Source organism: Mesitornis unicolor, unplaced genomic scaffold, assembly GCF_000695765.1.
Source record: "Mesitornis unicolor isolate BGI_N332 unplaced genomic scaffold, ASM69576v1 scaffold14946, whole genome shotgun sequence".
In the NCBI taxonomy this organism is placed as follows: domain Eukaryota; kingdom Metazoa; phylum Chordata; class Aves; order Mesitornithiformes; family Mesitornithidae; genus Mesitornis; species Mesitornis unicolor.
In genome coordinates, this window is record NW_010193080.1 from 36248 (window position 1) to 49282 (window position 13035).

Genomic DNA, 13035 nt, shown 5'->3' on the forward strand with positions numbered 1-13035 from the left:
GGGGCCAATTTCTGTTTTAATGTAATTACATTTTAACCTTCTGATTACAGTCCATTGTAATAGACCATTAATTGTCATAAAGTTTCTTTTTGTGCTCATTACAAACTGAAGACCTCAGCGTCACAGTTCAGAAGGGAAGGCTTACCTGAAACTTGTGTTATTTCATCTCCACTCATTTGTGAAACTAAATATCCAGCTCTAATAGCACCTAAGTAAATAAACATATCTGCATGGTTCTGCAATCTTAAAAAAAAGAATGATGCTGACCTTTCCAGAAGACGGGAAGTATGCACGTGGCAAGAGGCTAATTTACCTTTCTATTTCCCAAATTCAGCATGTCCCAAAATACCATACAGCAAGGAGACAGGCCCTTCTTTCTACTTTGCCAGTGAGTTGGGTTTTTTGTACTAATTTTGATTGTACAGCAAAGAACTTTCTAAAGAACAGATGTTAAAGGAATGGGACGTGTTGAGGGAACAAGTTTCCTTGCACCAAACCAGTATGTGGAAAACGTAGGAAGGCTCCTTTCTATGGGCACAGGAATGAAGCTATCAAACAGATTTCTATGACCACGGGAAGCTGATTTTTCGGTCTTTTAAAATGTATTTTGTATGCCCAATAATCTCTAACTTTACTACCCAGTCTTTTCCTCTGAACCAGAAGCGAGCGCTGCACAGGGACAGCCTCTGCTTAAAACCTTGGTGAACCCTCACTCCCTGTCTTCCACGGCTCAAATGGGATTTTAAAACTTAATCGGCTCCTAAAAAGAGAAGTATCTTGTGCCTCATCTCTTGAAAAATCTGTGACCCCAGGAGAAGAGAACTTGAGTTGCAGCCGAGGTGAAGGAAGCTTTTTATGGAGTTACTGCAGTGTCGCTGAAGTCGTCGTTATTATAAAGAGGGCGATGAGATGAGGGCTCCTTGCCGATGCGTGGCATCCTTGGCGGATGGATGGCACCAGTTATGTGGCCAATACAGACTAATACAGGGAAAGGCAGATAAAAAAGCCTGCCTTGTGTGCTGGGGTAGCACTTGGAGGAAGCTGGTTTTGGGGGAAATAGGGTGGTTCCAGGATGAACTGAGAGGAGGACTGCATTTTCTGGCTATTTCCGAACATGCTCCTCCTGCACCGAGTCTCATTGCTGTATCAGTCTGTAAGTCCATGCAGCCTATGCCAGGCGCTCTTCTGGGCTGTTTTGAGTTAGCTCATGCAAGAAGGATGTGAGCAATGCCACTGGTTCTCCAAAAATCTCTTTGGAGCAGACTTCCTGTGTTTCTTGTACAGAGCCGGTTCTGCGTGAGCTGGCGGCGTAGGATGCCGACCTGTCCTGTTTTCACGCGTCTTGGTTTGGTGCACCGAAATGACTTTAATAAGCTCGTTCCTTTCGCGGATTAACTTTTAAGTGAAGTCCACTCTACCTGTGTAAAATGACTTCTTTAAATGTTTGTGTTATGAAAGAAACATTTGCTATTTCTTTGCTTCCTACCATTCAGGTCTTTTAAATGTAGTTATCCTCACCATCTTACTGGGTCTGGCAATAGTTTTGAAGAACTGGTCAGTTCTTGAAAATAGGCTCTTCAGTGCATCTTTGGACGATGACCAGCGATGACCGCCATTGGCAGCATTGAAATTCCGACCAGGGAAAAGATGAAATTACATTACATGGTTTTTTGCATTCACCCTCGTAGCTGGGAGAATTCTGCTTGATTTCTGCTGCTCTGACCTCTTTTGATTCCAGCTCCTCCTGTGGGTTTGGTGGCTGACTGCTGCTTGTTTGCCTCTCAGGAAAATGGGTTGCACTTCTGTAGAGTTGAATTCAGTAATTCAATCCCTCCGCTGGTTTTGCTCACTTCATTCCCGAATCCCTTATCTTCACTGTGTATCCCTGCCAGGTTAGTGCAGTTAAATGTTACGTGTAAATGGAAACAACCTGATGAAGATGCTGCTGAAAGGAAGCAGGTTAGCACAGGGGGCATTTCCTAAGGCATAAAGGCTGAGAAAAGCAGTGTATTTCTGCTGGAACGAGCCGAGGTTACTGGCAGCAAGGAGACACGCAGAGCTGTTTTGCTCTTTCCTGGAGTTTTCTCAGCACGGCCGTTTGGAAAATCTCCAAAGCCCTGTCAGGGGGGGAAAGTGGTGGATAATTGGCCTTTTTTCCCCCTTTTTTCCCAACCTCCTGTCTTATCTCGTTTGCTGTTTGCTACGTGCAGTGAGCTGTTGTGGTGAACAGGCAAAAAGTCACAGTGCAGGCGCTTTGGTTACGGCTGCGGAGGTGGATTTCTCATGGCTGTTTTGCAAGGCTTTTCTCACAGGTCTGCTGGTCTCATAGATGTCGTTGGTTTGTCAGCAACTATTAATTGCAGCAGCTCAACGTGGAAGATCCTTTTACATTTCTCGAGTTGAAGTTTGAACTATCAAAAGATCTGTGCACATATTTCAGACTCATCCTGAGCTGTTCTGCCCTATCCGTACAGGATTTAGATAAGTGTCCATATGGCTTTTTTTTTTAAAAAAGACTTTGAATATTACTATTAAAACCTAATTTGCAGCAGCATCTGAACTAGTTTTAACCAAACTTGTACAACTTATTAGAGTGATTCGTTAAAGACAAAATGGGGAAGAGGAGAAGCTGGGCAAATAGAAAATCTTCAGTATAAAAATGTGGTGCTTTAAATGCAAAGTTATGGATGAAAGATATTAGAAGGTTATGGAAGAGCTGCTGCTGTGACAAAACTTGATCCTCCCCTGGCTTCTGTATCTGTTCTTGAGGGTGCAATTCCTCGCTTTAAGTGATTTCTTAAGAGAGAAATTCTTCATTGTGAGCTTTATTGTATAATGCATCTGCTTCAGAATAACTTAGCTTATTATTCTCTTGGCTGTGAAGAAATGAAAGATGAATTGCACAAATGGTTTAAGGGAGTACCACATTATTTTGGGGGCTCTTTAACAAGTAATGCGGCAGGATGTGGGAAGCCTTGAATATCTCCCAACTCAGAATTAAATTTCATATCCGTTATAAAACCTCTTGAATGGAGGTGAAGTTAATTTGTAGTCAGGGCTGCAAGCTCTGCGGCTGCGGCAGTGGGATGGGAGCTGAGGAGGATTTCTGGTGGCGTGCCCTTTGGCGAACCAGTCAATCCCTCTGCGCATTTATTTCTGTTACTTTGACAGAGATAATAACTCCTGGCCTCCTTCAGAGCGTTGTATAATAATGAGGCAGAGAAAGGAAGGAAACTGCAGGAAACTGTAAACTTCATACTGTAAAAATGAGCGGGGTTGCCATTTATAATTTTCATGTAGTCCTCGTAGGAAGGAGCCGTGGTTGGAAGTCAACCAGAAACGTGGTTCAGGTGCTGCTGCAAAGTAAATTTTAGTAGTGATATGAAAAAAAACCCCAAATTTTCTTGCATTTGAAAGCATCACAAAGTGCTGTGGCAGAAAATACTGATAGTTTTGGCAGGGTGCATAGAAAATACTGACTTTTCAGAGCCCCCGTCCATTAGAAATGTTTATATTGTATGAGTGCGCTTGTACGCTTACATGCTCGCGCACAAGTATGTTAGGATCAACTCAAACTGCCAGGATTTAGGGTTACAAATGTATATGAAGTTCCTCTGCATTAATAGCCTGAAACTGCTGTGCACGTCACTGCTGGACCATTTACTCAGTGGAGATAGAGCAGAGCTTTCAAAGCAGCCGGGCGGGATTCAGTTAAATGTGGCAGGCAGTTATTTTGCAGAGGAGAGACCTGCATCGTGTCTGTACAGTGGAGAGAGGGCTCAGTCAGACAAAAAAGTATTCTAGTGAGTTTGACTAGTTTAGAATTAGTATTTCTAAGCTTTATAGCCAACCAAACGGGAGGAAAACAAGTGCTTGCACCGGGTAGCAGTGTGGTCAATAGAGCACAGTGGGGGTGCTGTCCTTTTGAGACTTGCCTTTGCTGCAGAGTATTGTGCTTTCAGATGCAGCTCCGTTTTTGTCCGTTTTCTCCACCCGTTTTGTCTTTCACCCTTTTTACATACGCTCAAGCAGTTCTGTGTGTTCATGAACTTAGAGCCCAGCACAGTGAAACTCCTCAGGAGCTGCGGCAAAACGGTTCCTTGTGCAAGCGAGCCCAGGCACCTCAGCAGCTGTGAGGGCCCGGGCAGTGGGTGCAGCACAGTGGTCGCATCCCAAGTTTCTCCCTGTGCGCTGCTTTTCAGGTTTATTTACTGGGACAAGGAAACACAGCAGAAAACCCATCGCTTCTGAAGGTTTGCTTTATTGGCCGTCAAGTTCTCATGTAATGCAAACCCCATTTTAAAAAGGTGGAACCCCATAGGTAGTAAGCAGTAATTAACTCGTCCGAACAACAAAAAGGTACCAGAACAAATAAGGAATGGTTGCAGGGAACAGATTCGGGAGCAGGTTGATGGTTTGCTTTGACTGTTTGACTTTTAGCACTGCTGTCAGCAGAACCAGCCTGGGTCCTGCCAAGGTGTAACAGTGGAGGGAGCGGAGACCGTTGGCACGTGCAGGTGTAGTCCCAAACTGCGGGCTGGTTGTTGCACGGGTCAGGAAAGCCAGAGAGGAAAATAGGCGAAGCATCTTCATTTTCTTAGGGTCTTGCTTTCCAGTTGCGTGCTTTGTGTTTAAGGAAGACTTGCTATCATTATGGCTTTTCATACTTTCTTAGACTCCCTTAGAAGTTAAAACCCAAACCCAAACCAAAGCAGCTGAGCGTGGCCCGTTGAGAAGCAGAGCGGGGCAGGACTCCTCGAGGAGGGTCGTGTTGGTACTGCTTTGTTGTTGGAGACTGGCATGGCTGTAGCAACAGCTGTGGTTTCACTGGTGCGAAAGGGTTGGGTGTGAAGTTTTTTCCTTGTTTGGAATTTTGTACCGCATTTGCTACCGTTTCAAGGAATTCAGAATTTCATGGCAACCTTGAGATCCAGAATAGACTCCCTTGAGGGGGGAGGAAAGATTTGTTATTTTAGTGCAAGCTCCTGGCTTCAGCAGAAATTTGGTGCTCCAGCAGCCTTAGTTTTCTCAGCTGTGACGTACATACGGTGTGTCCCTACAGCTCCTGCGCATACATGCAGTGTATGTACTTTACACTGACTGTACTGTGAGCAATTTCCAGAAGAGTAGCATGGTGAGGTTAGCCAGGTATAAGGCCAAAGAATTTTTTTTGGATGGTGGAAATAAAAATGGCTTGTAACACCTTTGAAAAATACGGTTCAGGAAAAACTAAATTGTATGACAATGATAAATTTGAGATTTGAAACTGGTCTGTTTGAGAAAACAAAAGATGAAATACTGCTTTTTTCTATGTAGTATCTGTTACATTGTCAAGCTAGGGAAGATGAACTGTCTAATTATGGTTATTTATAGACTTTCCTGCAAAACCAAACTACACAAAAGCAAGGTAAGATACTCTGCTATTTGCGAGATAAATATGATTTTTTTATTGCTATTTTTTTAGAAGGGGGAGGGAATATATTTACAGTATGTTTGAGGTAGAGCGAAATCTTCAAGTGCAGATGGTGACTTGGTAAGATGCACGTTCTGTATCCGTTGCTAAATATTCTTCTTTTTCATCCTAGTTTCCACTGGCTCACTTGCTCAGCAGTATGCCCACCCTAATGCTACCCTGCATCCACATCCTCCGCATCCTCAGCCGTCTGCCACGCCAACTGGCCAGCAGCAAAGCCAACATGCTGGAAGCCACCCTGCTCCTAGCCCCGTGCAGGTAACAGAGCTCAAGGGAGTGAGCGGCTTTAAATTGTATTTAACACGCTCTGCTGGAAGGTATTGCATCAGTCTGGTGCTTGGCATCGATGTATTGATTTCTTTGAGAGGAAGAATGGTAAGATGGAGAAGTAGCCCAAATGAGCAGCATGTGGCAGATCTGATACAGGAGTTGTCTAGATTCCTCGCTGTTTTCTGGAAGGAAGGAAGGAAGTAGAGCTGTATAACTTAATTTTCCTCTGCTTGCAGTGCCTAGGACTCATGGCATAGTTTGTTAGATAATCTAGCAGGAAAACTGGTGGCAATACATTTTCCTTACTAAGGACCACTAGTCCAACCATTCATTTCTGTCTCTTCCCAGGGGATGAGGTATAGCTTGTTTCCATGGTACGATTAAGGAAGGATCATAATTTTGTCAGAGCTTTACTATGAGTGGTTACAACTGGAAATAGCACGTAAATGCCGAGAAGCAATTGATTTGTCAAAGACAAGGAGATGAAAATGAAAGAGATCTCGTGTTAGTGCTGCATGCCTTAGTTACCTACTGGTAGTAACTTTGGGCTGCTATGTGCGGCTGTGAAGTATGTCCAGCCTCACGGCTGAGGGCTCTCCTTGCTTTTATCTGTCACCCTGGGTCCATTTTCCAGGATCCTCCTTGCATGAATTTCTAGTGCAAGGAGAACATGAACCTGATGGAAGTGAAATGAGTTTTCTCATGCCCATACGTGTGGTGGTCCTTAGATTTGCCACTTAAAAGATGTACGACCAAGAGCAGTTTTGCAAACCTTTCTTACTGTAGTTTACAGAACAAAAATGTCTCACTTCTAGACCAGAGCCTAAAAGATTTTGTGTCTCTCTGTTTGTCTTTTGCAGCATCATCAGCACCAGGCTGCTCAGGCACTCCACCTGGCAAACCCACAGCAGCAGTCGGCAATTTACCACGCAGGTCTAGCTCCAACCCCTCCTTCCATGACGCCAGGCTCCAACACGCAGTCTCCACAAAATAGTTTTCCTACAGCACAACAAACAGTCTTCACCATTCATCCCTCCCATGTTCAACCTGCATATACCAATCCGCCACATATGGCCCATGTCCCCCAGGTAAACACAGTTTAACAACCTTCAAGACTAAATGTCTTAATGCCACAAAGTTAGGACAGTCGGGCCTGCTGAAGTGATTTCCATTCTGTCACCTCTCAGCACAGACTACCTGTTGTGTTCTTTAGGTTTCTGTCTGTACATTGCTTTTATTTAGAATTTTACAAGAGATTTGGACCTCAGCTTCCAACATCCAGTGCATCTGCAACTGTAGTTTAATGAAGACATCTTAAGGTGGCACTGCTACTGAAAGAAATTGAGCTCTCTTCCCCGCTCCCGGCTCCCACCCTTGTCCTGCCCCACCATTCTGCTCACAGAACTTTTTGGCCATGCAGCAAACCAGACTGGGGACGTGATTCAGCTGAAGCGTGCCTCCCCTACCCCCTTTTTAGGCTATTTCGTAATCAAATCAGTTCACTGCTCAGGTTCACTGCATGATCACAGGAAGAGCTGGCATACAGAGAGGTTGGAGCTGAGGGGAGGAAGGCTGAATTGCTGCTTTTGGTGGCAGTTTGAGGCTCCGCATTGTAGTCACATTTACATCCAATAAAAGATACGACACCGGATTACTAGGGAGTAGCAATGCACTGCAATGGGAGATAGGTGAGGGTCAGTTCAGATGGCTGCGAGACAATCCTTGCCCGAAGAGAACCGTGTGTGTGTGTGTGTATCTTGTGTGTGGTTATGCAGGAGATCCCCATGACTGTTGGGCAACTTAACAACAGTCCTTGCTTCAGCGTCAGAAACCCACCTCTCTTAACTGCTCTCTTATTGTCAACTCACCAAAATAAGGATTTTGGGAAGGGAAGCCTATGATTGATTAACCAAGAGCTGCATTACATAAAGCAGCATTACAAAGATTTTCTGATGTTTCCTAAATCTCACAGATTTAGTGTGCTTTGTCAAGGAATGGACAATTAATCAGTAATTTGCCTGCACAGTTTCTTCTGCCAAGTGAGTACTTGGTGTCTGGCTTACACCTTCTCATGCAGGTTGACAGTAGTTTGGGATATCGTGACTAGCTGTAATTAGGGAGGTTAGACTAATGGGTGTCCAGTCCCTTGCAGAATTCTGATAAAATCTTTGCTTTGGTCCCTGAACAGTCAGTTAATGCAACAAATTAATAGTTAGGGATTGTTTTACTGGTGTCGAGTTTTTAGCTTTTTAATTCTGTTAGGCTTTTAATTTCTCTGCGTTTTTACTGCGGGAGGATAAGGAGAGGATGTCCAAACCCGTGGCATTGTCCTCCCAGGCTCTGTTTTTTGCCACAAACAAGACACTTGCTCCACTCTGGTGTGAATGCCTGGGTTGTGGAGCTTCTCGGGGTGCTCTGCACGCACCCCCCTTCGGGAGAGTCTCGCTGCAAGCTCCTGGCTTAGCAACACGTTCAGTGAAGCGTGAAAAATGTTTGCTTCAAAGTCGGCTTAAAGGTAAAACCGATGGTGCTGTACACGTCGCGGCCAGGCCCGTGCCTGCGCTGCGGGACGCGGCCGTTGCCTCCCTTTCTGCGTGCCAAGCACTTAATAAGCAAAGCTCGTTAAAGCAAATCAGATGCAACTTTTAGTCAGAGCTGACTGCTGGGTCAGGGTTTTTTAGCAATCGCAGGCAAAGCCTGCCCTACCCTGGATTTTACACTTGCGCAGTCTCTTCTGCTGTAATTTTTTTTAGGATGAAAGCTACAATCTATAATCCGTGATATTTATACCAAGCTAACTGACTTTTCAAAATGAAGTAGTTCCGTCAGAAATCTCTAGTGAAGGAATAACTGCGGTTCTGTAAGAAATTTTAAATGCATGTAATTATCCCAATGTGGAGGAAAAACTAATCACTGGTTTAATAGTTTCTTAGCAGCCTCATTGCCAACTCCCGAACACGATTCTGAAATACCACGTCGCAGGAATTCCAGTTAGGCGAACGTGGGGGATCAACCGAATTTCCCTTTAGGTTATCAGCTGAATCTTGAGCTGTTCGGTATCTCACTTGAGAAGCAGTACTTTAAAATTCATTACAGAGCACTGTCAGCTGCCAGTTTGCAAAGCGTTTGAGCAGAGAATTTTTCTCCGACGTTGTGTGTTGAATACAGCTGCTATATGAATAGCTGCTTTATAGTGATGGCTGCTATAATAGCATGTTTGTCAAAGTGAAAATGGTGCTGGGCCTGAAAGGTGTTTCTGTTTCGCAGCCTTATCTTCTAAGCTGTTTTTAGAGCAAGAGTGAGATTTGAATTGCAGTTCCTGCCTTGAAAGGCTTCTTGAGTGCTACCAATACAGTGCAAGCCTGACAAAGAGTTTGAGGAATGTCTGTGATGAGTCAAGTGACCCTTTTTTGTCTTTAAGAAATAAAATTGTAGCCACTACCTGCTATCTGTCTTTACTGGCATGTGAAATTTGTGAGGCTGCAATCAGTGCACCGTAGTGCTCTGTTAATGGGATATGGTAGAAAGTCAAAGCAAACCTTAGAAACTTTATTGTTTTTTTAAGAGAAACCCACAGAGAGCTCTAAGAGTTCCGTAATGTTTTGTGCTTTTAAGAACCTAGTGTTTACCAGCTTTTTAAACCAAAAAACGGGTGACCTCTCAAGTCATGACCTGCTCTGAGCTAAAGAAGCCAAGTTCCTGAACTTGTTTGCCAGAAGGTGATCAGCCATTGTAAAGATTAATCTCCTTTTTCCGCTGAGACTTAACCACGATTGCTCAGATTACACAAGGACCGTAACTGTGATGAGCTTAACTGGAAACAGAACAAACAGCATAAATCACTCATCTCGCAATGGCTGCGTAGATGGAGGATAACGTGGGCACAGGGCTCCGGAGCGGGTGGTTCTGGGGCAGGGAGCCATGGGAGAGGCGGAGTTGGGTGAGGAAGGGATTTCAGGCTCCCAGCGCGCGTACCCGGTGCATTCCCCGCACAGGAAGTGCGTTCACGTAGGTTACTAACAAATGTTTTGAAGATTTGTTGCTGAATTTTGGGTTGGTTTTAATTTTTTGTTAAATATCCCACTGCTCAGTGCTGGCCGTTTCTCCCAGCGCTCCTTGTCCAAATGGTTAAAATTGAGCATGTGACTCCGAGCCAGCAGTAAGGACTTGAGCCCCATGATGATGATTATGATTATTATTATTATTATTTTTAAAACCATTATTTTTGCATTAAGATCTCTGACTTAATCCCTGTAGCTAATTAGTGAAAATGGAGTAAATCTCCGGATTTACTGGTAGAGCTGGAGAAAAACGTGGCCAGTCGCGTGGCCAGGAGTGGTGCCTCCTTGTGACCGTTGATACTAAAGAGCTCTTTGTTGCAGGCTCATGTACAGTCAGGAATGGTTCCTTCTCACCCAACTGCCCATGCTCCAATGATGCTAATGACGACACAGCCACCTGGTGGTCCCCAAGCCGCCATCGCTCAAAGTGCACTACAGCCCATTCCAGTCTCGACAACAACACATTTCCCCTATATGACGCACCCTTCAGGTGAGGCGTGTGTGCCCGGGAGACCTGCACCGTAACTGAGCCAGGTCGTGGTAGCGAGGAGAAGCGTTACGAGCCAGATTCGGGGGAAAAAAAGAACGACAAAATTAAAAAATTACCAATAAATAAAACAACCTTAAGGTGTCCTTGTAGCGACAGACCGTTTCTGCAGTTCATGTTTATACTTTGCCAGCCCGAGCCCGGATGAGCGTCGAGGTGTAGGTAATTAGCAAAGAGGTTGCTAGCTGTACTAGAGCAGTGGTGACTGCAGACACTGGCGCTGTGGGACTGTGCTTCCAGGCTGTGCGGTGGTTTTGCGTGGGGGATGGACCGTGTAGCCTGTTTATAACGATCTGGGGTTTATTACATTTAACGCGATCGGTCTGGAGGACAGGAGTGAAAACGCCGCTTGGGGGTAGGGCTGTTAGACTTTAATGACTGAAGTAAAGTGACAGTCTTTAATTCGGAGTAACATTCTGCAGCTTTACTTTTGGGCAAAAGCAGGTGCTGTGTATGACTTCTTTCCGCTTTAAATTTAACCTTACCTGGGTTTCTTTATTATTCATTTCCAAACAGCCTTGAAACTTTAGTAGTGAAGTCATTACCTGGTTTTGTTTCCTGGGGAATGTGTGAACAGAACAAGCTTACTGCGGGTGTTAGGTAGGGAAAAAAAACCATCCAGAGGGCATCTGGAGATGCAGGGTTTGGTTTTGTTCATTTAGAAAAAAGGAAAAAAATAAGGAAATATATGAAAAAGAGGCAAAAGTTCAGCTCAGTAGTTGTCCTGTGACCACTTTACTAGCAAACTGTTGTGTGGCTTGCCAATTTACTATTTACCTTTGAACTTTTTCTTTACAGTACAAGCCCACCACCAACAGCAGTTGTAAGGCTCATCTGGAATAACTGAAAGGCTGGATACCTTTTGTAGGCCAAATACCCTCCTTCTACTGCTTCTGCCAACTGGAAGCACAGAAAACTAGAATTTCATTTTATTTTGTTTAAAAAAAAAAAAAAAGATTGATTTCTTGTAACATCCACTAGGAATGCTAACAGTTCATCTTGCAGTGGGAGAGATTCGGACTGAGTAGAGGCATTTAGGAACTTGTGGGCTATTCCATAATTCCATGCACTGTATCTGAGTCCTGCAAGTGCCCCAACTCTGCTTGCTGAAAACTGGAAGTTATTTATTTTTTAATGACCCTTCAAAGTTACGAACTCATCAGCTAGCAAAAGAAGTAACAAGAGTGATTCTTGCTGCTATTCTCACTAAAAATCAAGACTTGGAGATCCCTTTTACTTCTAACTAAACTTGAAACAGGTTCAGTAAAAAAAAAAAACCAACAAATTCTAATCGTCAAACTGATGAATTATTATTTATAAATCACGTTTGATGAGATAATCACTATCGTGAGACAGTGATGTAACTTTTAAGTTAAGAAAACTTTTACTTTGTAGATAATATAAAATAAAAACTTAAAAAAAAAATTAAAAAATAAAAAAAGTTTTAAAAACTGACCTACTCGCTGTTCGTGTCTTGTTTTACCGGGATTGATCTCCAGCTTTCATCCGCGCTGCAGTGAAGGTTTGGTTTGGCTTTGCCCTGTTTTCCCCTGCCACGGAACCAAATCCCTCGTGTTTGCCTTGCAGGGCTGTTGCAAAAAATAAATGACAAGTCTTGAGAGCAGAAATGTGCAGGTTTTAAGGACTTTGCTGTGTTCGGGTCTGTTCCCCAACGCCTCGGCCCTGGCTGCTGTCACCCAAGGGACAATTGAACGACACGAGACGTGCTGCTGCTGGAGGAAGAGAAGGAGGTTGGGGTAAGCGTTCCTTAGCAAAATGACCGGGGAGAAGACGGGAAGAGGCTGGCTGCCAGCAGCAGGCACTGGTTGAACTGGGTTATGCTGTGGGGAAGCCACTGTGTGCGCGACCCTTCACGGACAGCGCTTGACATCCCCAAAACAGGCAGGGGAATGCCAGTACTGCGGCAGTCTCTGTGTTGATCCTCGCTGGTGAGCAGAGCAGTAAAGATGTCATTAATTCACACATCCAGGCCAGCTGGAGAGAGAATCAGACTAAAGACGAGAAGTGAGAAACAAGTTCTAAAAACGGTTTATTAAGAGCAGATTTTGTTTTTTTATATTATGGTAAAATTGCATTATTCAAGAATAAGTTACTCGTACAGTACATACAGAAACAATACATAGAAAAAAACTATACAAGAGAAACTTTGGGTCAATGCACTTTTCATCCAACCAGCGGTGGCTTTCACCACCCCGCTGAAGGCTGAGTGGTCGCGGTCGCCTCCCCACCTCCGGTAGGTGCTGCCGAAGGCTGGGGCTGTTTGCATTGAACAAAATAAGGTTAAAATTTGGAATTCTGTGCTCAAACCTGTTAGTCAAGCTTTTCTATGCTTGTTAGAGTGAAACGGTGCTGGTTGGATGCCAGCAGTGGGCCGGAGGCTGTAAGAAATGGGAAGCTTTGGCCTCACCCCTGGACCTTTTCCTCAAGGCTTTGCCCCCAAAAAGTTTCGATGCAAAAAAACCATCGGTGAGGCGAGGGGGGTGTCAGTGTTGGGTAACCTGGATTGCTGGGGTGTGGGAGGGATGAGGAGATTAAATAATGCTTCATGTGGTGAACTTCTCCAGAACCTGACCCCTGGAAGGACAGCAACAGCCACCAGGGAGGGTCTGTCCCCAAACAGCGAGGTAGCGAAGGCGCTGTCTGGTTTTCATCTTTACTCCCAA

The 13035-nt window shown here is 44.4% G+C and overlaps 1 protein-coding gene across 1 annotated transcript in view; it reads left to right on the forward strand.

Moving 5' to 3' along the window:
* ATXN2 (ataxin 2) overlaps positions 1-11806 on the forward strand; it is a gene marked incomplete at its 5' end in the record, with an annotated part of 43289 nt that extends 31483 nt beyond the window's left edge. Inside the window, 4 exons of the mRNA XM_010187344.1 lie at positions 5586-5731; positions 6604-6831; positions 10126-10294; positions 11150-11806. Of these exons, the coding sequence (XP_010185646.1) occupies positions 5586-5731; positions 6604-6831; positions 10126-10294; positions 11150-11178 (572 nt within the window). The remainder of the gene's footprint in view (positions 1-5585; positions 5732-6603; positions 6832-10125; positions 10295-11149) is intronic.
* Between the last annotated feature and the right edge of the window lie 1229 nt (positions 11807-13035).